Source organism: Herpailurus yagouaroundi, unplaced genomic scaffold, assembly GCF_014898765.1.
Source record: "Herpailurus yagouaroundi ecotype Mexico unplaced genomic scaffold, PumYag 163, whole genome shotgun sequence".
NCBI classification, from domain to species: Eukaryota; Metazoa; Chordata; class Mammalia; order Carnivora; family Felidae; genus Herpailurus; species Herpailurus yagouaroundi.
Window position 1 is genome coordinate 34,141,878 of NW_024412404.1, and position 25,219 is coordinate 34,167,096.

General features: G+C 40.0%; 1 protein-coding gene across 4 annotated transcripts; it reads left to right on the forward strand.

Annotated features, from left to right (window-relative positions):
- Window positions 1-256: 256 nt before the first annotated feature.
- CEP55 (centrosomal protein 55) lies at window positions 257-23,307 on the forward strand. 4 transcript variants are annotated; one of them, XM_040485885.1, is made up of 10 exons: window positions 396-668; window positions 2,125-2,234; window positions 2,732-2,922; window positions 5,398-5,673; window positions 8,225-8,293; window positions 16,146-16,296; window positions 17,741-18,054; window positions 19,529-19,600; window positions 20,312-20,437; window positions 22,154-23,307. In XM_040485885.1, exons 2-10 carry the CDS (start codon window positions 2,228-2,230, stop codon window positions 22,352-22,354), a joined length of 1,407 nt encoding a protein of 468 aa, XP_040341819.1. In that variant the 5' UTR covers window positions 396-668; window positions 2,125-2,227; the 3' UTR covers window positions 22,355-23,307. The 4 variants fall into 4 exon arrangements, with proteins under 4 accessions (XP_040341822.1, XP_040341819.1, XP_040341821.1 ...); XM_040485886.1 differs by having other exon boundaries at window positions 405-513; XM_040485888.1 differs by lacking the exon at window positions 2,125-2,234 and having other exon boundaries at window positions 257-513.
- Window positions 23,308-25,219: the final 1,912 nt, after the last annotated feature.

Sequence of the window (25,219 nt, forward strand, 5' to 3'; positions counted from 1 at the left end):
ACTGCGGGGGCCTTGGGCCGGAGTTCCAGTCTTCCGTCCCTCCCCCTGACCCCGCCCCGTCGGACCCACTTCGTCCGGTCTAGGCCCCGCCTCTCGGAGGCCGCAGCCAATCGGGGAGGCTCGGGCTCGCCGCGTATGCCGCTCCCCCCTTCCTGCCGGCCGCGCCCCCGCCGGCAGTGACGTGCCCCGCCCCGCAGCCGCGGGATTCAAACTCCCGGAAGCGGCGTCCGCGCCGTTGGGTGTGACTGGGCGGACTCGAGCGCCGCGCTTCGCCTCAGGTGCTGGCTGGCGGCGAGGAGACGACAGCCGAGGGTGGCGAGGGCGGCCAGGGTCCACAGCCCCGGGGCCAGGCTGGACCGCGAGGGAGGCGCGGTCAGCGGGCAGATAGCGTCCGTTTGGACTCCATCTCTGCTCGCCCTGATATATGTCCCCTTTCCCTGGCGCTCACTTCGTACCTGCCCCGGGTTGGGAGCCTCGAGCGTCAGCGGGTCGATCCTTCCTTTCATCTTTGCGGTGGGTATCATCACCCTCTTTGCCTTTTTTTTTTTTTTTTTTTTTTTTTGGTGCGGAGAGGCCAAGTGACTTGGCCGAGGTCTTTTCGTGAGTACAGCTTTTTGCCGACTAGCAAGCACGTTCATGTCTGTTCTACAGACATCTTCACTTTAGAGGTGAGAAAAAAAAAAGTGCCTCGTTTTGCAGTTTTTCTTTATTTCTGTGTTTCCCCACGTAGATCTTATGTGAGGGTTTTTGTAAGATTCGCCTCCACTTGGAGCCCGAGCAGGTTGTTGGGTTGCAAGATTTCTTTGGCCATCTCCTGTCCAGGATGCCTTAGATCACTTCAGCAGTCAATAAATATTTATTGAACAGCGGCTGTTAGATTCTGTGAGTGACAAAAATAATTCAAGGTTCAGCCCCTGAAACAACTGCTGAACAAATTTAAGAAGTGGGTGTAGGGTGGGAGTAAACAATCGAGTACCAGATTGTATCCTGTGACCAATGTAGCTTATACAGAGGGAAGGCGTCCTGGAGAAGATGCAGCAGGGCCAAATAAAGTTTGAACAGTGTGAACTCTGTGAGTATTGGCCTGATGGGAGTAGAAAAAAAAAAAACAACAGGGAAAGGAGTTGGGAGGACTAAATGGTGGGGAGCTGGGAGATCCCAGCAGGGTCTATCTAGTCCAGAAGCTAGAAACAATAGTCATTTGTGACCAAAGTTCTGTCCAGAGGTCAGGAAGCGAACGTCCATAGGTTCCTTCCCGTTCTACTGATCCATGTAGTTCCACCATTCTGTGTTTCAGTGACTTGGGTGAAAAGTAGTTTTCTGTCATATCAACCCATTATAGCAAGTCAACCATGTGTTACTAACAGAAGCATGTAGGAAAGAACTTCCTGTGGCGGCAGGTTCTCAAGATGCCATAACCTTGCATTGGTCTTAATCAGTTTACTAGTTACCTCAGCCTTTCACCTTAGAGTGGGCAAAAATCCAGGACTAACCTTTCGCTAGATGGTCTGTTCCACTCAGTTTTCACAGCTCTGGTGTTTTCAGACTGATTTCATACAGGATGACCGTAAAAGTCACTTCCACAGGCAGGCCTTCCCCCGTCACCTTAACCGAGTAGGTCTCCCCTGTTTTTTTACCAGAATCATTTATTCCTATAGAACATCGACTTTACAACTTGAGAATCTATATTGTGTCCTTGCCTCCTTTACTAGATTGAAAGTTCCATTATGTAAGGGAACATGTCTCTTTTTCTCTTGTTTCTTTGTCTTTTCTTTCTTTCTTTCTTTTTTTTCTTTTTTTTTCTTTTTTTTTTTTTTTTTTTTTTGTCCATTTATACCCAGCACCTATGATGTTGCCTGGTAAATTAGGTTTTCCAGTATTTTTTAAATGCATGAATGGTCACACATCCCTCTAATTTACCTTAGTCACCACCACTATTTTTATCTTGGGATCCATATAATTAAGATACTTATTATATGCGCAGTATCTTTCACTATTTTGCTCCTAGAGTTAATATTATACATTTCTTCTACACTGTTACCAGATACTGTTAGCAGATTCTAAGTTTCTTACTCAATTTGGCCACTGTTCTTAATTCTTGAATATTGTGCCTCTTTTTCCTAGAAATGTCTGATCTTAGATTCTCCTCACTTCTGCCCCACTGTACTCTCTCAACTGACTACGTAGATCTGAACTAGGCCTATCTTCTAAAACAGGACATATCATTATGTCAGGTAATGACTAGCTTTTTATTCCTGGGTAAAATGTCTTTGATTGTGATCTGTTTCATTCAGACTTCATTTGATGGTTTAATCATTGATCCTTTTTCTTTTAGATGAAACTTTTTCATTGAAGTATGACACATACAGAATCTGCACCAAACATGTGTCCATGTTTTTTAACGTTTTTATTTTAATACCAGTATGGTTAACATATAGTGCTATTTAGTTTCAGGTGTATAATGTAGTGTTTCAACAATTCTGTACATTACTCAGTGAGCATCAAGGTAAGTTGACATATTTTTAAAAGGTGAATTCTCCCATGTATCCACCACCCAGATTAAAGAATCGGTATTGTTACCGGCAAGCCAGAAGCCTTTCCCAGTCCCTTGGTTTGGCTGTATCTCTTCTATTGAGATAGAAATGTTCTTCTATTTAGCAAATAGGTTATTACCTTTCCAAGCCTTTCAAACTTAGACTAATAAAGTATAATTGTATTTTTATTTTTACAGTTTCAGAGATGTCTTCCAGAAGTCCCAAAAGTTTAATTAAAGGTAAATGGGGATCGAAGCCTAGTAACTCCAAATCAGAAACTGCATTAGAAAAATTTAGGGGAGAAATTGCAGCCTTAAAAACATCAGTGGATGAAATCACAAGTGGAAAAGGAAAGCTGACTGATAAAGACAAACACAGACTTTTGGAGGTGAGTGGCCTTATAAACCTTTTTTTTTTTTTTTTTTTAATTTTTTAAATGTTTATTTATGATTGAGAGACAGAGACAGAGCACAAGCAGGGGAGGGGCAGAGAGGAAGAGACACAGAATCGAAGCAGGCTCCAGGCTCTGAGTTGTCAGCACAGAGCCCAACGCCGGGCTCGAACTCACAAGCCTCGAGATCATGACCTGAGCCAAAGTCAGACGTTTAACCGACTGAGCCACCCAGGTGCCGCATAAACCTTTTTAAAGTATAATAAGCCTTACTGTAGGAGATGAGAAAGTATTTTCCCAGTAATTATGTAATTTGGTTATTCTGTTCATTCACTAAATGTAAAAAATCAAAACTAGTAATTTCAAAGTGTTTAATGGAGTTCAAATTTTAATGTGAATGCTTAAAAACTCATTTTATCATATATATTGGTTGCTTTCCAAATAATCCTTGTTTTCAGATATTTGAGATAAAATCATTACATATATTGGCATTTTGCATTCTGTTAAACTATATTTCAGATTCTCTAATTTACAGTTTGTTATGGCCTAGTCAATAAAGCAGTTTTATTTTGCAAAAGCTATTTCCTTGTTCATAGTTAGAAAATAAATGACCTATATTAAATCGTATCATTGGATTTCTTTAAATTTTATTTTATAGGCACACCTAAAACCAAATAATTTATTTCTTTAACAACACATATTGAGGTAAATACTTATTGAAGCATTGAGAAATGATCTATCGCCGATTTTTTTTTTAAGTTTATTTATTTATTTTGAGAGAGACACAGAGTGTGAGCAGGGGAGAGGCAAAGAGAGAGGAAGAGAGAGAGAGAGAGAGGGAGAGAGAATCCCAAGCAGGCTTGTGCTAATAGTGGGCTTTGAACTCACAAACCGTGAGATCATGACCGGAGCCGAAATCAAGAGTCTGATGCTTAACTGACTGAGCCACCCAGGCGTCCCTATCTCCAATTCTTAAACACAAAGATTATTTTGCAATCTGGTGATGGAATCTAATAGCTTCTCTGAGAGATCTCTTTCCAGTTCTTTCCACTTTAAACAAGCACTGGTTGTCAAAACTTTGTTCCTTTGTAATCAATTGAAATTACACTTCCTGTAACTTCTACCAATTTGTTCTAATTGTACCTATTACAGCTGCATGGAACAAGTCTATTTTTTTATCCATTTGACAACTTTTCAGATATTTGAGGAAATCTTGCTTTCTCTTACTTTTCTTTAATATATATTTTTAAGTTTATTTATTTTGAGAGAACGAGCAAGAGAGTGAGCATGTGTGCACATGGGGGAGGGACAGAGAGAGAGAGAGAGAGAGACGGAGGGAGAGAGAAAATCCCAAGCAGGCTCTGAGCTGTCAGCACAGAGCCTGATGTAGGGCTCGAACTCACAAACCGTGAGAGCGTGACCTGAGCAGAGGTCAAGAGTCAGACACTTAACTGAGGGAGCCACCCAGGCAGCCCTCATCTTACATTTCTGTAGACCAATCCCATTTCTTCAGCTTTTCTAGCTTCTTATCATCCTGGTTACTTTCCTGAACATTTTGTGACGTGTTCATATTCCTTCTGAATTATGCACCCAATATCGTGCACAGTGGCAAACACGGGTTGAAATGGCAGTATTATTTCTACTAATTTGGATGTTGTTTTCTACAAAAGCCTAAAATTATGTGGGCTTTGGTAACTGTATCATACTACTGCTTTATCTTAAGCTTGAGGCGACTTAAATCCCTTCATTTTCTCAAGGTCACCTAACTCAGTTTCCCCATTATATTTGAACAACTGCTTCTCCCCTTCATCCTCATGCAAGTTTGAAGTTTTATGTTGTTTTTACCTTGTTAGCATATAAAGTCAGTTAACTTTTTATGGACTCTCCATAGATGCTTTCCCGCCTCTGTCAGCAGCCGCTTAACAAGTGTGCCTTCTTTATCTTTTAAATCCTTGGAAATGTGAACAGTCCTTTGAAGATCAGCTTTTAGATTTGTTACCAAATCATTTATTAACAAAAACAAATTAATGAATGCATTTTTATCCAGCTGTAATTTTCTGTAATTTTTAGGTTCTGTTGCTTTGAGTTCAATAATGAGCATGTATCTCTTTTAGGACTCACTTTTAGCCTTTAAGATGATTGGAACTGGTATGATGGAGGGGTGATTATCACATACTCGTGTGGGAGCCAGCTTTTCGTTAGTTTTCTCTTACCACCCTTGACAGAGTTGGTTTCTCCCATTCATTTTATATGTGTCTTAACTACAGCACCGACCATATTGCATTAATGTATTGGTTTCCCTTTCTGGAGCTCTCTGAGCACAAGACCTTGGCTTCATTTTCTTTTTGGCCCTGGTGTCTAGTGTGATGCTGACTTGATGTGTGATAAACCCTCTGTAAATGCTTTTTGGATGTTGTTTATTTCCATGTTTGACCTGGCTTTGTTCTAAGATTCTTCTTAGTTTATATCTAGAAAATTCGAGTCCTGGAAGCTGAGAGGCAGAAGAATGCTTATCATCTCACAGAGAAAGACAAAGAAATACAGCGCCTCAGAGAGCAGCTGAAAGCCAAATACAGTAGTACCGCATTGCTTGAACAGCTGGAAGAGAAAACAAAGGAAGGCGAGAGGAGGGAACAGCTGTTGAAATCCTTGTCTGAAGAGACAGATGTATTGAAAAAGCAGTTGTCTGCTACAACTGCAAGGCTTGCTGAACTTGAGAGCAAAGCCAGTACACTTCATTTATCACAGGTACTTGCCATTTCTTTAAATCCAGATTTTTTTTTTCCTTTCTGATACAATTTGTAGTTCTTGTGAAGAATGAGTTTGTTAAAACACACTTGTCAAATGTTGAAACAGTATAGTATACCAACAGGTTATTTTTTGTTTATAGCCTGATACCCTCTCCATAAGCAAAAATAGTTAACATGGCTCCCTCCATTCCCCAGACCATTGTTTTGCACAAGGGAATATTCGGAATACAGAATCCACTGTGTATTACAACATCCAAGAAGATTTTTTGGGGCTGTTTTTTTTTTGTTTTTTTTTTTTTTTTTTTTTCTGTAGTTTGTATCATGAAGGCAATAGGCTCCCTTTTGTTATTGTTTTCAAATTTGAGATATACAATGATAATATCAAGCATGTTTTTTGAAACTACAAGTGCTTTTGCTCCCCTCTTTTGTTTTAAAGTTTCTAGTGTAGCAGAAAGAGCAAGACTTTGTTGGTAGGCAGGTCTGAGTTCAGATTTTGGTTCTGCCACTTGCTAGTTGTGTGGCTGTAACCTTTCTAGTCTTAGAGGCAGTGCTAGAGAGAATTTACCAGACCCTTCTCCTTAACCTCAGTTTCCACAGTGGTAAAATCAAGATAAGAATACTGGAGATTAAAATAGGTGAAGAAGACAAAGAGGTCCTAAAATGACGAAAGAATACTGGAGATTAAATGTGATAATATAAGGGCGCCTGGGTGGCTCAGTCGGTTAAGCGGCCGACTTCGGCTCAGGTCATGATCTCGTGGTCCGTGAGTTTGAGCCATCGGGCTCTGTGCTGACAGCTCAGAGCCTGGAGCCTGTTTCAGATTCTGTGTCTCCCTCTCTCTGACCCTCCCCCGTTCATGCTCTGTCTCTCTCTGTCTCAAAAATGAATAAACATTAAAAAAAAATTAAAAAAGAAAGAAAATAAAGTAAGTATGATAATATATCTAAATCCCCTAGCACAGTGCCTGGTATATAGAAAGTGCTCTGTAAATAGTTTCTTGTTGATCAGATCTTTGATTCTTTAATAAATTTGGACACTTGGATAATACTAATGTTACAACTGTTAATACCACCTATAGAAGAAAATCTGTTGCTTTCAGATATAATACCTCAATGTTATTTGGGGTCTTTGCACTTTTTCTCCCATTTAGAGTAGTCAGAGTGATCAGACATATACATTTATGTGTAATTATGCACCTTTATGTGCCCTCTCATAGAATGGCAGTTGAGTATTTTTACAGGTGAATTCAAAGAGGTTAAGTTTTTCTAGAGAATTTCCATGTAGCTAAAACTCATGAAAATTATAATCAGATCCAAAGTGGTTGCCTCATACTTTTCCTTAAAGCTCAAGAATTAGTTTCTCTGCTCTCAAATATGGAAAGACAGACCCTGGTATAAACGATAACTTTTAAAAAATGTATTCTTATAGTAACTGTGTAGGCTGTCCACTATTAATTTCTGTATTAGTCAGACTGTTTTATTGCCGTAACAAACAACCTCCAAATCTCACGGTCTAACACAATAAACGTTTGTTTTTTTCCCTCATGTCACAATTTAGTGCAGGTTAGAGTGGAGGAGGCCTTACTCCACAGGGTCACTCAGATCCAGGTTCCTTCCTTCTAGTGGCTTCCCCATCCTTCCACCAGATCCTCTATGTACAGCTATGTAAGCTAGAAAGACTATGTGGAGCATCAGGCAAGGGCTTGGGGGCCAGGCCTGGCATTGGCATATTTCACTTCTGTCCACGTTCCATTGGACAGAATTAAGTCTTATGGCCTCACTAAGCACAGCGAAGGCTGAATGTGAAGTCCAGGTATGCCCAGGGAAAAATGGAAAGGGATTTGGTGAGCTATCTCTGTCCTAGTTTTTACCAAGAGGACTAAATTGAGAGAGAGGAAGGACCACATACTAGGGTGAGTATCTAGAGTACCTTTGGAGAAAAATATTTTGTGATTTGTTGCCAGTGTTCACACAGATCTGTTTCCTTAAGCTGTTAAAAAGAGTGAAATATAGCTTTTTATGAGTTTTGTTGGTTAGCATGGGTACCTAACCATCTATTTCCTCTCTTTTTTTTCCTCTATAAGAAAATGAAAAAAAAAGAGGAGAGAAATTATGTTTTGAGTTCTGTAAAATCTGTTTAACTAATACTAATTAATATTTTTAATATAAATATAATTCTAGAAAACAACTTTTATCTTTTGAAAATTTAGTATTTTCCAGATTTGATCTAAGAGCCCACTTCTATGTGTTTTATCTCATTTTGGTGAAAAGCACTGGGCAATTCATATGCACTGAGGTATTCTAGTGATCCAGAGGTCCTAGGAAGTCAAATTAGTTATGAAATCTCGGGGCTTCCAGTGTGCTGAGGAAGCTTCCAGATCTTCATTCTCTTCTGGTACTCATGACCTGGCATGATGGCTCATCAGCATATACTAGATCTGGATTTTTGGGATGCCCTTGTGAAGTATACTGTGTTATTATAGAACTAAATATAATGAGGAAACTTCTGTTGTTAAATTTGTGATATTAACTAATACTGGTTTATTTCAGACTGTGGCCACAAGCTGCTTCAACTCATCAATGAGTAATATTCATGAAATGGAAATACAGCTGAAAGATGTAAGTTCAGTTTCCTTTTATTAAGTTATGGGAAAAGAGGTCTGATTCATTCATTCTTAAGTTTCATGGAAATTGACAGAATTGATTCTGTGGCTTAAAAACAATCTGTTAAGACGGAGAACTGAATGGTTTGAGATCATCTCCCTAGGTTACTATCTTTAAATCTGTTTCTAGACATTCAAGAGGGCCAGTTCCTCTAATCATGGTCTCACGAATAGGCTAGAAAGCCCTAGAAATCACCCAAACACCCAATCTGATTTGCCCAATTATTTTATTATTATGGTATAATTTAATTTACAGTTTTTTCTCTTTTTGTTTATCCATGCAAGATGTACCTATTCATTTAAAATCCTTCCCTTGGAACCAGGATTTGCTTTCATAGTTTGAAAAGGAAACATATTCTTAGTATACTCAGTACATCTTCTGTAGAATTTGATATGAGGTTATTCTACATATATGGTAAAGCTATATTATTTCAAACTTATGTCTTAAATACAAGAAGTGTTTCATTAGGGATTGACTAAATTCAGGACTGTATTTTTTTGTGTTTTAATATCAGATATACAAAGTATAAAATTCTTGAGTTAATTATTAGGCCAGTAGGTAGGTATTTTGATTCCAGAAATATTACTGGCATGTCTGCCCTGCTCTAAGTTGCTCTTAAGATTCCTGTTTTATTTCATCTGGCAGGTGTACCTTGCAGTCTATTTGATCTTCAAAAGAATTTAAATCTGTTGAGTGTCTTTATAGCAGAGTACTATAGTAGCCTTATCAAAGTAATTTACCTAAAGGTAACTAAGATAAAGAAGAAACACAATTTTTAAAGATCTATCAAAATAAGTTATTTGTGTTGTGTGTTACCCTGACCTTTATCATTCTGTGTATATCAGTACCTACCAGATGCGCATATCTATGAATAATTTACCTACCCACCTCTAGTTTTCCCCTTTTTCCACTCCAGCCATGCTGGCTTTCCAGCTACTCCTGCATTACACTGCCTTTTGTCTTTCTCTTCTCTCTGCCTGGCACACTGCCCTCAGATATCTTCATGACCCACTTCCTCACCTCATCAGATAATACTCAATTGTCACTTTCCGGAAGGGGGAGGGGCGGGGAGTGGGGCCAGAGGTTTACCTAGCCATTTTTCTAAAATTATAGCTCCCAGAAAATTCCTATTCCCTTTTCTTTTTTTGTAACTTCTCCCCTCATCACATATAACTGTTAAACTTGTAATATGTTTTACTCACTTTATTACATGACTCTTACATTGGTATATATATTTTTTTTCATTTTACTTAAATTCAAGTTAGCTGGCATATAGTATAATAATGGTTTCAGGAGTAGAATTTAGTGATACATCACTTACATGCAACACCCAGTGCTCATCCCAACAAGTGCCCTCCTTAATGCCCATCACCCATTTAGCACATCCCCCCAGCAACCCTCAGTTTGCTCCTTCCAGCAACCCTCAGTTTGTTCTCTGTATTTAAGAGTCTCTTATGATTTGCCTCCCTCTCTTTTTATCTTATTTTTCCTTCCCTTCCCCTATGTTCATCTGTTTTTTTTTTCTTAAATTCCACATGAGAGTGAAATCATATGATATTTGTCTTTCTCTAACATTTTAATTAGCGTAATACATTCTGTTCCATCCACATGGTTGCAAATGGCAAGATTTCATTCTTTTTGATCACAGAGTAATATTCCATTGTCTGTACATTGGTATATGTTTTATGAGGGAAGGATTTCTGTTTTTTTCACTGCTATATCCCCATTATCTAGAACATTTGAATTTTATTAGTACCTGAAAAAATATGCTATCATCTTAAACTTCTATGTAATTTTTAGGCGTCTCAGCACCAACTGCTTCAAATATCAGCTAAGGTTATTTTTAGATAATGGCAATTCTTTATGTTAAAGTAACTTTGAAATGTTATGCATGTATACCCAGTCTTTTTGTTCTGTGTTATCTTCCTGGCTTACTTAAGGATCACATTGTACTTCTCTGCTCTGTTTACCTTAAAAAGGCTTTTAGACAAGTAGAGTAAAATTTAACCCAACTCACCTTCAATAGACTGAGCAATGCCTCCCAGACTGTCATGTGCAGATGAGACTACGTGATTTTTATAACATGCAGATTCTGATTTCATTGGTCAGATTTAGGGCCTGAGATTCTGCATTTCCAACAAATTCCCAGCTGCTGCTGTATTAACTTACATGTTTGAGGAGCAAGAGATGGTTTAGCTCTGATTGTCTCTGAGCCCAGGAGGAGACTAGGGAGCCCAGAAAGCGACCTGTCACTCCTCTGAGCATAGGCACTGTGGCATTATTCTGCTTTGAGAGCCTAGCAGTTCCAATCCCTCACCGTTCCTCCAGTCTCCTGCAAAGCTTCCTGGAGCAAAGCTTCCTGGAGTGCTTTGCCTACCTATTTTAAGAATCAGTATTTGTTTTGCTAAAAGAAGCCCTAAAAACTCATGTTTACCTTTCTTAAAGCCTAGCTGTATCATTTTCTCAGCTGCCATTTAGGTCTGGCTGACATTTTGAAATAATTACATGGCATTCATTCTGTAAACATACAATGTCATTAACTTGCAAATCAAATAGCTAAGAGGCAGTTGAAATAGGCATTTCTTGCTCTTAATTTTAAAAATCTGATTTTTAAACAGAATTTAGGGAACATAGGTAATGTTTATTTATTTAATTTTTTATTTGGGAAAAAGTAAAATTTGCAGAAAAGTTACAAGAATGAAGATGATACATAGAACACCCAATACTAATTACCAAAATTCAAACATTGTTAACATTTTTTTCCACCTTATACCTCTCTCTTTCAATACCCCCCCACATATAATATTTTTTTCTAAACCATTTGAGAGTGAGTTGCATATATTACAGCCCTTTAAACCTATATACTTCAATATATATTCCTCAGAATGAGGATGTTCTCTTACATGATTACAGTACAGATTGCAACTTTAATAAATTTAACAAGGACACTATACTTCTATGTAATCTACCATCCATATTCCAGTTTTGTCAATTGACCCACATTTTTTATTTCTCCAGTATAGGCTAACATTTCAACCTGCATTTCAGTTTTTGCCCAAGAATTATGTAATGCATCTCTGGGAAGCCAGGAGGAAGAACTTTAGTAGCATTCCACAGGGCTTCTCTTTTGCCCACTTCTGTCCCATATTTTTTTTTTTAATTTTTTTTTCAACGTTTTTATTTATTTTTGGGACAGAGAGAGACAGAGCATGAATGGGGGAGGGGCAGAGAGAGAGGGAGACACAGAATCGGAAACAGGCTCCAGGCTCTGAGCCATCAGCCCAGAGCCTGACGCGGGGCTCGAACTCACGGACCGCGAGATCGTGACCCGGCTGAAGTCGGACGCTTAACCGACTGCGCCACCCAGGCGCCCCCTGTCCCATATTTTTATTGATAACTTGAGTGGAAATGTTATATATGCATGCCTTAGAAATGTGTAGAAGACACAAAGCTGGAAGAGATAGTAATATAATGATGGCTCTAAAGATGCAAAACTAATATCAGCATTTATTGATAGCCATCAAATCCATTAATTATTGATACTATTTAGAGAAGAAAGCAAATGCAGAGTCAGTGAGAAGAGGCCCGAGTAAAGAAATGTTTGCTACTTTAATAAAGTAATATTGCCACCACGTGGCTTTTTAGAATATTGCACCTCAAATCTTAACCTGTAGTTCTGTTTCTCATACTTAAGTAATGTACGGACAGGTTCATTTATTATATATATATTATATATATTAGTATATATACTAATTAGTATACTAGTATATATACTAATTAGTATATATACTAATATATACTGATATATATATACTAATATATATAATATATATATATATTAGAGCAAGTGTGAGCAAGGGAGATGGGTAGAGGGAGGGAGGGAGAGAGAGAGAGAGAGAGAGAGAGAGAGAGAGAGAGAGAGAAAATCTTAGGCAGGTTCCATGCTTAGCACGGAGCCTGATGTGGAGCTTAATACTATCACCCTGGGATCCTAATCTGAGCCAAAATCAAGAGTCAGCCGCTCAATCAACTGAGCCACCTAGGTGGTCCTGGGTTCATTTAAAAGAAGAAAATTTTCATGACCATCCAATGTTAACTTGGATTATTTATATTGAAATATTTCTTAAAGATGGACTAATTTAAAATTTGAAATAAAATTAGGTTATCTTTAGCATCTAACTAATATGATTTATTAAGTTTTTGGATATGTGCCTGCTTTTTGAGTCATACCTCTTTCGGCAACTAAATTTGAGTATATAGTACAGAACTCTTAAGCTCTGTGAGGAGAATTAACGTTGTAACTGCATGACAGGTGCAGAGAGAAAAGTGTGTGGTCAAGTGACTGGAGGGCCCTGGACTAAGTCTTTGATTCCAGATGCTATCGTTGTCTTTGTAATCCATTTCTTAGTTCTACAGAAAACAAGACACTGAAAATTCTTTAAGCCCTATGCCTAGATGCTCATGAGTTTGTAGGATGCTCATGGAACGAGCCTAGCAAAGTTTAGAGGAACTCTATAGACTTAAGGGTTTTTATAGAGAGAGATCTTTTTAGACTTGAGACTCAGTCGTTTATGTCTTTAAAGATAGAAATTCTTATCTGAAAGAAGATGCCTTGATATACAACCAAAAACGTCCAGTATGTTCCTTACCACCTTTCCCATCTCGCTCCCCGGGGGAGATGCCAGCTTATAGGGAAGGGGACCCCCTCCTTTTTCAGCACACCTACAACAAATGCAGCGTGAGTAAAAAGAATTGAGCACTTTTGAAGATGTATTCCAGTATGTATGTTTTACTTCAGTCTGATTGGACCATGCAACATTTTTGTCAAGAACTTTACATTTGTACCATCTTTATTTGGCACCCCAGAGGATATGAAATTTTACATCCTGGCTGTCACTTCAATCATTGATAATAGTAAATTCCAACAGGTCTGGGATGAATTATGACACAAGGCGTATATATTATGCACTTGTTAAAATCACAGAAATAGCTGTGATAGTTCCATTACAAAGAGGTTTGATTACATTTTCATACATTCCTTAGTTAATGAGTAATAGATTCTTGAGGGTGTTTGATTCTTTTTGAATCATTCTAAATGGATTGTTCTGTGTGTAAGGAACTTCTACTAGGTTCTTTCATGCCATTTCCTCCCTTTCCTGAATACTCTCAAACTTCAGTCTGTGTCTAAAAGCCTTGCTTGGATGCTTGACTGATTCTGTCAATCATTGTTTCTCCACTCCATGTCGTCACCATCATTCATGAACATTCATCAGGCAGCTGCTTGCTATGGAAACATCGAACACATGAGTAGAACCTATGGACTCTAAACAAGCCTGGGCTCAGCTTTCTGGGGGCTCATGTTCTAGTTCAGATAAGAACTATCATCAGGAGGCAATCAAGATCATGAGTGTAAGATGCCAAATAGATTGAATAGACATTAAAATCACTGTTGGCTTACAAAGACATTAAAATCACTGTTGGTGAGGGCAGTTACGGGGAGGAGTCTTGAAAGACAAGCCCGGATGCACTGGAACTTGCTGAAAAGGTGGGATTTAAGTGAGCAGGTGATATAGGAAGGGGTTCTAGGGCATTCTGGGCAGAAGGAAGAGTTTAAGCAAGGCACAGAGTGTGTATAGTTCTGTAGACAGCAAGGTGGCAGTGGAGGCCAGAAATGGCCAGGCTGTAACTTGAAGAGATGGGAAAAGGCAAATTGTGGACCATTTTAATGTTAGCCTAAGGGAACATAGCTTCAGTTTTAGCAAATGGTGTTATGAAGCTTTCAAAAATTCTGTTACTAATATAATTAAAGCAATTTAGCACTTTGGGGGACCAAGGGAAAGGTTGAACTGAATTTATTAGGAGTAGCTGTTTTTCCCCAAAACACAGAGTAATCATGGTATTGATTAACCTGAAGCTTTTGGTGATAACCTGTGCCTCTTCATATTCTTTTAATGGGGAAATCACTTTCAAACTGAGGATCTGTATTGTTGAGCAAAAAATGGACACTTTTTTTCTTTTTTCTCTTAATCCTCTTATCTCCAGGGTTTACCAAGATCTAACAGTGAATAATTGCTCAAGTAGGCATTCCGATAGGGGCAGACAGGTCATAGCATGAGCACCAGGGCCAGAGGACTCAGTACAAATGAGCTTGGCTATCAGAAACGGATGTTCACATCTCTGTGTGTGCCCCCTTCTGGGACCCTTCATCTGTAACATTTTGCACAGGTGACATCAGGTTTAGATAATGCACGGCCTCTGTACACAAATAGTCATTGAGACTTGTTTCCCTAGCCAGCCTCTTAGGGGCAAAGAACGAGAAAGGGACAGTCCCGTCTTCTTGGACTGAACTTCTAGATTAGAAAGGAGAGAAGAGTTATCTCATTGCATAGCGGTGCTATTTAAGAATTTCTAGACTTTTCCCCCCAGTGCCAGCAGATGAGTTATCTTTTTTCCTAGCTTTCAACTTGAATCTGGGCTCCACTTTCATGAACAAAACTGCCACCTCCCCTGGCAAAACTAGGGCAGGGGTCAAGGGGGTGGGGTAGTGTGCGATTGCTGGGGATAATAGGCTGCCCTGGCAGACTCCTTTGCCTTTCACTGAATTTCCAAGGATCCAGTGGTTAAGAACAGTGAGAGCTAGAATCAGAGGGGATATGAACTTGTCCTGATTGATAATAATGAACCACCTTAGAAATCTGCATACCTTTGTCCATGTATTATCCACTAAAGCTTGTTTACCCACTAAAGCTAATGTAGCTTCCTATAGGAGTGTTTGCTAGTGTCTTGCCACAGATCAGGTGGGGTCAGGTTTTCAAACTTAAGCTAGGTAGCCTGGTAAGGCTATCAGAGCATATCTAGTTTCTTGAGGGAAAGATGTAACCAAAATGAAAAACTCGTGTTAGCAGTAATGGTAAAGTGAATCAGTTTCCTTGTTACCAGCTAACTTAAATAGACACTGCCTATTTTATTAATATTACCCTGTCATTCAAATAATTTCTTGAGTATACATATTGTACATAAAAGCAGATTCCTCAGAGGAATCCTCTGAGAAGAGCATGGTCTACCACTTCAAGAAACTTACTATTTGAAAGACATAGCAAGCACAGATAAACATCTGAAGATGTTTGGTAAAATACTTTTTAAAAATATGTAGATCTATGTAACAACTGACTTCATAAGCCCCTATACAAACCAAGTGAATGATCCCAGCTTGGGATTTTTGCTTGAGTTGTAAGAGATGTAAAGGATGAAAATTGGGGATCAAAAGGGGGGTGGCTCTTTAAGCTGATTCTCCGAGAAGCAGCCACTGAGATGGAGTTCGGAGGTCAGTTTACTGGGCAGCAACATCTGTGAGAGTAGAAGGAAGGTGGCAGGACTGGGCAGGAGCACCAGGCTGCAAGCCTGACAGGGTCTATGTCCCCATGGAGAGCTCCTGAGCAGAGTTATGTGTTGAGTGGAAATCCCTCTTTCTCAAAGGGAGCCCGAGCAGTGCACCTCGCCTCTGCCACAGAGGCATCCTAGTTTACAGAGAATGACATGGACACAGATACAAAGCAAGTTGTGTATAGGAGACAGCAGAGAAATGAACTTGACCCCATGGAAACATGACTTTGCCATGGTGTTAGGTGCTCTGAAGAAGCCTGATGTTCGAATGGATCTCGAGGTTGCAAGCCATGCGGTGGCGGACCAGACTTCTATGTGAACCGCAAGACTGTGCACTGAGAAAGGCTACATCACTTTGGCTCCCTTCTCCGTTTTAAGATTTTGGTTTTTCGTTTTAATGGTTTGCTTTCATTTTCATTTCAAGGCTCTGGAGAAAAATCAGCAGTGGCTTGTGTATGATCAGCAGCGGGAGGTCTACGTAAAAGGACTTTTAGCCAAGATCTTCGAGTTGGAACAGAAATCAGAAACAGCTGCTCATTCACTCCCACAGCAGACAAAAAAGGCTGAATCAGAAGGTACTGGTGTAAAAATGTTCTTTTGGGGTAGGCCTGCCTGACATTTTCCAAAAGGAGAGATTCATCAAATTTAGATTTTTATAAATAAGTGTTAGAAAGTAAATTAAGCAAATCTTCTAACCTTGAAGTAAGAAATATTGTGTTACCAAGTCTGTTTTCTCATGTTTTTTGATAAAAGGGGGCACAGCCACGGAGTAATGGGTCTCTGGCAGTTCTGAAGGCACATTAAATTTTCTCCTTCATGCATGTCCTTCTCTGCCTTCAAAGATCTTCTCCAGCTTTATTTCCCCCAGGGTCAGCCTTGTTACTGATTAGCTTTTTACTCTGCTTCCTTGCATGTATTCATATCAATCCCAGGAGAAAGAATACCTCTTATAGATGATTTTTCAGTCTTGTGAGTCTCCCACAGAATTGAAATGAAGGCTCCTAAGGATGATTCAGTCTTTTTGTCAAGTTCTTCGCAGCTTCTCTGACATTGAGTTTCACAAGAACTCTAAGAGGTGGGGCAGGAGGGGACATTATTCTCATTTTACAGATGGGAAGATAGGTTCAGCAGCTCTAGGTGACGAGCTAAGAAGAGAAGAGAAACCCCCTTCCAAAGCACTTGTTAAAAGACGGATAGCACGGGGTGCCTGGCTGGCTCAGTCAGTGGAGTGTGCGACTCTTGATCCCAGAGTTGTGAGTTCAAGCCCCGCATTAGGTGTAGAGATTACTTAAAAATAAAATCCTAAAAAAAAAAAAAAAAGACTGATGGCCCTAATGGGACTGAAGCCTTGAATTATATAAACAGAAGGCTAAAGAAAGGGAGACAAGACTCCTAATCTTGGAGCTTCACATTTGAATATTTAAAATGAAGCTAATGCTGAAAAAGAAAATATAAAAGGAATTGGGCACAAAGCTTCTTAACTGTAATTCCTTTATAAGTTTATTACACATAAAAGTAAGATTTTAGTTGTGGGCCAAGTCTAATTTCTTCTTTGGCAATATGTTCTCTATGTGTATATGTGTTTTATCAGAGTAATGTAAGCTCTTGTTAAAGTAATTTAATAGTAGTATAAGAGGGCTTGCCCTACTCTTCATAGTCCATCCCAGTTGCTATTTCCTCCTGCCATTAGGGTAGCCGCTTTTAACATTTCTGGTTTTGATTTTGGTGAGTATACCTATAAATAATGAGCTTATATTTCTATTTGTTGATTTATCTTTTTTAGACATTGCTGATTTTCCCTTCCCATAGAATAGTTATATTACTGTTTTCAGTTCTTCTGTTTATTAGTTTAACTTCAAATAATGTTCCTGAGCTTCTGTTTCTTGTTCCATCGGATGTCTACCCTATCTCTTGACTCTTTGTTTCATAAGAACTTATTTACAGAAATGTGTTTAGTTTTAACTTCACAGGATTATTATGTTTTATAAAGTGAGTTGTGACCCAATGTGTTTGTCATAGGTTATCTTCAAGAAGAAAAGCAAAAATATTACAACCATCTCTTGGCAAATGCAAAAAAAGATCTTGAGGTTGAACGACAGACCATAACTCAGTTGAGCTTTGAACTTAGTGAATTTCGAAGAAAATATGAAGAAACCCAGAAAGAAGTCCAAGATTTAAATCAACTGCTGTGTTCACAAAGAAAAGCAGATGTACAACATCTGGAAGACGATAGGCATAAGACAGAGAAAATACAAAGGCTCAAGGAAGAGAATGATATTGCGAGGGAAAAGCTTGAAGAAGAGAAGAAGAGATCTGAGGAGCTCTTATCTCAGGTGAGCCTAACTAGTAAGACTTTCCGTGATTCAGAATTCAGAATTGCCATTGTACTTACCAAGCATCAGGAACTATGTTAACCACTAGGGAACCAACAAGGAACAAATGCCCTGCCCTAGGATTCTTATTTAGAATGGAAACACACCATAAACCAGTACCTAAATAACCAAGTAAACTCAGGAAAATAAAGCAGGGCAATATGACACAAGAACTGGGGGCCGGGGGAGGCTTTACTGCAGAGACGGTATTTGCACGAAGGTCTTTTGGGAAGAAGGAGCCTGTGAAGAGAGTGACTGGGAATTCCCTCCTGTGGAGGAGCTCGTGTACAGAGGCCCTCGGGGAAGAGGAGGCAGGTATGTGTGAGGAGCCGAAAGGTGTGACGCAAAGAGGGGAATCGGTGCTGGTTCCCAGGCAGGCACCTTGATCTGGATGATACCGTGCTCAAGTTAATTCCTTCACCTGATACCGTCCACCTTCTTATTGCGCTCATGACCTCCTGCCAGGATATCTGTGCCAGTAACATTGGAGTTACTAAGTTAGGATTGTTAGAATTGAATACTACTTCAACAGAAACTCATTAATTTAAATCTTGCTTGGCAGCATGGAATAATGAAAAAAACATTATTTGGGGTCCACACCTGGTCTCTAGTTCAGGATGTATGGCCTTACTCGTAGGGCTTTTGTGAAGGTCAACTGAGAGAATGTGAAAGTGCTTTGTAAAATAAAGGGCTGGGGTCAATGTTCGTTATTGCTGCCATTAGAATAGTAATTTTTTTTAATCATCCAGAAGTTGAGAGGGAGAAGAAAGCAGTCTAACATTTGCCTTCTTAGTCTTTACCACCCTGGTTTGTGCCTGCAGGTGTGAGCAGTGATCTTTACAAAAGATTAACCAGAAATGGTGGAGAGGGAGCGCCTGAGTGGCTCAGTCGGTTAAGCATCCAACTTTGGCTCAGGTCATGATCTCACGGTTTGTGGGTTCAAGCCCCACATCTGGCTGTGCGCTGACAGCTCAGAGCCTGGAGCCTGGTTCGGATTCTGTGTCTCCCTCTCTCTCTGCCTCTTCCCCAGCTCGCGCTCTGTCTCTCTCAACAATAAATAAACACTAAAAAATTTTTTTAAAAAGAAATGGTGGGGAATTTTGTTCCAACTCTGCAGGCAAGGAGGCAGGGCACCTCCAGCTTTGTTAACCTATCAGAAATATTAGCAGATGTCAGAACCTCCAGGAAAGTGGTGTGTGCACTGCAGAGTTCAGTGCTGTTTATGGACTCACGGTCTCTGCCTCAGGGAGCCCTCAGCCAGGGTGGTGCTGCTCAGCCCCTTGTACAGATAGCCATCAACCAACCAGCTGCCGGGACTCACCCCAACTAGCAGGTGTCGTCCGGAATAGAGATGGATTTGGGAGCCTCCCCTGCATCCCAAGTCAAGCAGTAGAAGAGTGGATATGACAGTGTTGGCTCTGTTTCCATCCTACAGGTCCAGTTTCTTTACACATCTCTGTTAAAGTATCAGGAAGAACAAACAAGGGTAGCTCTGTTGGAACAACAGGTACCGACTGGGGCTGCTTCTAAATTCAGCTTAACTTGTTAGAAAATGGGATTGTTCCTCATGTTTACACTAGTCTATGAAGAGCCATTTGAAAGTCATGAAAAATGTTTTTAATAAACTTTAACAACCACAGCAAAAAATATAAGTGGCCATCTGTGCTTGCCATTTATTCCTATCTTTAGGCTAAACCAGATCCTGAGGGGGGATGGCGGTTGTTTTGACAGGGTAATGTTTGCCTCGGTAAATCTTACTGTTCCCCGCATGGCTTCTGTAGTCCCTACTCCAAGTGAGCAGGATCTCCTCAAGAGGGCCATCTTATAACTTCAAGTAGAACTCAGAGAGATACCACTTGTTCTCAGGATATAGACCAGAGATTTTTAGTGTATTCCAAACCAGGGAACAGCTATCTCTTTCCCTTCTCCCCCTGCCCCAGAACAGAAGGGGGTTCAGGGAGGACACACCCCAACCAGCAACTTCTTAAGTTGCTCCTCACTCACCTCAAGCCCTGGCTTTGCTCCTTGGATAAACCAACCCCCCAACCAGAAGCTTTTCTATTTATCAACATCTCACTGTACTCGGATGAATTCTTGCTGTGAAGACACAGCAAATGTTTGCCTCTTGTGCTAAAAAAAAAAAAATGCAAGCATCCAGTCAAGAGAACTCGACATTATATACTAACCATAATTGTCTCGGCCTGGGTGTTTGTTCCAGATGCACGCATGTACTTTAGACTTCGAAAATGAAAAACTTGACCGTCAAAATATGCAGCACCAACTGCACATAATTCTTAAAGAACTGCGAAAAGCAAGAAATCAAATAACACAGTTGGAATCCTTGGTGAGTCTGGAATGGTTAAACTAAAACTTATTTTCTTCTTTCTCTTGCTGCCATTTTCCCATTTATATATCAAACCAGTGCCCAGACTGAGAGGATACAGCTTCAAGCATGGCTACTTCTCAAATCAACAGGCAGAACCCTGCTTCGTTGGAAGCACCTGCCCTTTGAGCATCAGCCCAGAGCACTAGAAGGAGGGGCCCTGTGTGCCTCTGTGTAACAATGACATTACTGGTGCCCGAGATCACCTCTCCTAATGTGACTCTAGACTCACTAAACGGGCTGTGCCTGGGGCAAGGTGGGGTAAGGGAGGGCAGTTGTAAATCCTGAACTGAAACCATGTTTTTCTATTTAGAAAGAAAGAAATGTCGTTTTTAGTGACAATGGATGGTTCTGTTAATACACTGTTGCAGGCATGTTGAGTTAAGCACATTTTGTGGGTTACCTTGAACACATAATCTTTTAAAACATAAACCTTTTAAATAAGATTGTTTCTATGAGGAAGTGATTTTTGACTTACTATTTTCATCTTACTAAGAAGCTTTTGAACCAAACCTGTTGGTAACTGTGTGTGCGTGTTATGTCCCATTAGCACATATTTTATTTATTTTTAATTCATTTTGAGATAGAGACGGAGAGAGAGCACGTGCGTGCATGGGTGGGGGAGGGGCAGGGAGAGAGAGAATCTCAAGCAGGCTCAGCACTGTCAGTGTGGGACCTGCTATGGGGCTGGAACTCACAAACCTTGAGATCATGATCTGAGCCGAAGTTGGACTGAGCCACCCACGCACCCTGGCACATATTTTATTCATGCCTAGTACTGCAGAATATTTGCAGATGGTAAAATGTAACAAATAGAATTCCTCAGTTTTTGAAAGAGGAAAAAGCAATTGTTAAAAAAATCATTTGTAGCTTCTTTATGAGTAAAAGACAAAATATATCTTGACTCTGTTCTTTAGTAGTACGTCATTCATTTTGACCACATATAATATTTGAAATTGAAGTTTATAATTCATTTCTGTTAATGACTATTTTTCAAAGTATAGGAAGCCAGAGGTTATAAAAAAGATTCCATAATTTTCCTGTACTTTTCTTTGTTTTCCTGCTGTCCATCATCTTTAGAATATGCTGTAAAATATTCATTTTAAAGCTGTATTGACTATTCTGACGTCCTCAGGGGGGAAAAAAGCCATAAAGAAGGAAAGTCACAAAGATATTATACAATATTGTTATGATTTCTATGTGTAACCTATTTGATCTGCTAACATTCTTTGCTACTCTTAATTCTATGTAGTTTCTTTTTTTTTTTACTTGCTGAACTTGACCTTTTTTTACAAAACTATCAAATTTTGTCAGCCTTGTATATAGGTCTACCTTTTTATCTGGCTCTAAGCATTTAAAAAAAATTTTTTTTAACATATATTTATTTTTGAGAGAAAGAGACAGAGCATGAGCAGGAGAGGGGCAGAGAGAGAGGGAGACAGAATCTGAAGCAGTCTCCAGGCTTTGAGCTGTCAGCACAGAGCCTGACACGGGGCTCGAACTCCCAAGCGGTGAGATCATGACCTGAGCTGAAGTTGGACACTTAACTGACTGAGCCACCCAGGCATCCCTGGCTCTAAGCATTTTAATAAACTCTATCCATGTAAATACCCAATCCTGGTATTTCGTGGGTAATTTGGGTAATTTATAACTACCTCGTATACATTTATTTTTCAGAAGCAGCTTTGTGAATTTGCCTTCACAGAGCCATCAGTCACTTTCCGAGGAGAGTCCGAAAACAGGGTAAAAGTTACCTCACCAAAAAGTCCTACTGCTGCACTAAATGAAAGCCTGGTGGAATGTCCCAAGTGCAATATACAGTATCCAGCCACCGAGCATCGAGATCTACTTGTCCACGTTGAATACTGTTCAAAATAGCAATATAATTATTCTTTGTTTTTGTGGCAAAAGATTCAATACTGTATCTTCTGTTAGCTTATGGACATTTTGAATTACTTATTTCACCTCTTCTATAAGAAACTGCCTCTCTACCTTTGAGACTCTGGCATAGGAGTGAATCATTGTATTTTTTTTTTTTTTTTTTTTTTTTTTTTTTTTTTGGCTGCTTTGCATTTTCCTTGGTAGTGATACCTCTCTGAGATGGTTCATCTTCAGGCTTCAGTGACAGAATGAGGTGAGCTGAGACAACTAACATTTTGCACTGTTAAAGTACTTGATAAGGACGAGATAGTTCAGGTTATTGCTTGTGGGCTTAATCTGTTAACACCAGCAAGCAAATATTTTATGTTTTTTGTAGGTTTTTAAAAGTCAAAGTTAATTACCCAGGATCTTACTTTGTTGGCTTTTTGTTTTTTTATTAAACTTCATAAACCTACAATTCCAATTTTCATGTCCATTGTTAAAAGCTGGTAATACTTTTTACATTTTTTCCTCTCTGTAATAAGGCGGTTATTAGAAAAGTTGGAATTTTTCTTGATCTTTTTTTGCAGAGCTGTGTTCTAATAGAAGCACAAGGCAGTTTCTGCTTAAGCAATACTCCTCAGTAGCCACACACAATGTTTTCTTTCACATTAACTGGCTGTAACTTTAACTTGAATTTCATTAGCACAGGTTGCTCAAAGTTCTTAAAATGAATTTTAACAAAGCCATCTAGCCCTCTCATTTGATTTGCAGGTATTTTATTTATTTATTTTTGGCACTCTTAAAGTTGGGCAATGTGATGAACATTTGCTTATCTGAATATATATTTTTATATGTGTGTGTGTAAACCCCCAATTTTTTTTATTTCTTCAGGTTTTCTAAAATGCTGAATATGGGCTACTGTTAGTAATATAAAGGAGAAAAGAATAAAATTATTTAATAAGTTTTAATATGTCTTGTGTATATGTACACAGGAATTCTAAGATTTCTGTCCTGAGGGGTGTGCCAGAGAACAGCGGATTCACTTACAGTGTAAAGGGACAAGAGAGTTAAGGATCCACGGGAACCAAAAACTACATGAGGCTCAGAGAGATAAAGCAAAATCCCCACAATCACTTAAAAGAGAAACATATTCTTGGGTTTCAAACTCCCAAATCAGCCCCAAAGCCCAACTTCACTCTACCCTGCCAGAAAACTTTTGTGAATTCTCCAAACTCAGTACACGTCAGGTGATGTTATAACCAGAGTAATGGAATGTTCCTTGAGTTAGGAAAACAGCAGAGCAGAACATCCCAACTGGTCTCTTCCATCCCTCTGGTCTGAGAAGTCCTGCCTTGTCGAACCCCTCCACCTGTTCCATGGGTCTCTGCTATGCCGGTTCTCCAACGTCTTTAATCTCATTCTCCAAATACCTATTAAACACCATCTACGTGCCAGTCCCGAGGCTAGGTATTAGTGACACAGTGATAATAAAATGCAGCCCCATCTTCAGCATCTAGCAGAGGAGGCCAACATGTAACAGGTAAGTATTACATGTAGGAGGTGCTATAATCAAGGTATATGGAGGGTACAGAAACTGCCTTAATCGTTTTTTGTTTTTAAATTTTAGAGATAGAGAATGCACACGCAAGCAGAGGAGACAGGCAGAGAAAGAGAGAGAGAGAGAGAGAGAGAGAGAGAGAGAGAGAGAATCTTAAGCCGGGTCCACGCTCAGTGCAGAGCCTGATGCCAGGCTCGATCCCACGACACTGGGATAACCTGAGCCAAACCAACAGCCCCCCAGGTGCCCCAGAAACTGCTTTATTCTAATGAAGACAAGGTCTTACTCTTGAAAGATGCAAATCTTATATGAAGATTAAAAAAAATAATAATAAGAAAAAGAGTAAGGGTAGACTAAGAAGCAAAATGGAGCCACTCCTAAGGGTAGCCCCTGAAAGGCAGGCCATGGAGTGCTTCTGAGCCATGAGCCTGGTGCTGAGCACAGGGCAACAGTCCTGCATGCCATTCGCGTGATTTAAACACAAGAGCTGATCTCTGAGGGAAACACCATTACAGCGGTCCTGGTGCTGTAGAGATTTGTAGAAAGAGATTTCTTCCGCGTGCGCTTGTGGAGAAGAAACCATGTAAGGTAGAGGTCCACAGCCTCAACACAACGTCGCCATAAGCACAGCAATGGTGCCAGCTTGCTGCTTTCTCACCAGTGTTCTTCTGCATAGGCGAAGAAGGTCGTGCCCAGAGGCCATTCCATAATCCTCGAGGGCAGGCCATGTCCTACTCTCCCAGTACGTAGCTTTCTGCTGCTCTTGCTTATCCCAGAGCAAATTTTAGAGTCAGGGGTGGGGCGCCTGGGTGGCGCTGTCGGTTGAGCGTCCGACTTCAGCCAGGTCACGATCTCGCGGTCCGTGAGTTCGAGCCCCGCGTCCGGCTCTGGGCTGATGGCTCAGAGCCTGGAGCCTGTTTCTGATTCTGTGTCTCCCTCTCTCTCTGCCCCTCCCCCGTTCATGCTCTGTCTCTCTCTGTCCCAAAAATAAATAAACGTTGAAAAAAAAAAAATTTAGAGTCAGGGGAGCCGACTCAGAAGCCCCCTCAGATAGGAGCCGGGTCGTGTGAGTGAGGCAGCTGGCCAGCCGGAAACTGTGGAGACCGGAAAATGGTGCCTTTACGGAAAGGAGGTACCCGCTGCTCCACTCCAGCCAATGTCTTGTGCAGGTGAGTCAAATGTAGCTGATCTTTCAGATTTTCCAATAGAGATATGGAATATTTAAATGTGAAACCTTCCAATTTTTAAATGTTGGAAAATTAAAAACACTACGTGGGCCACATTTCCTGTCCGTAACCTTTGTTTAGAGCATCTCAAAGGGG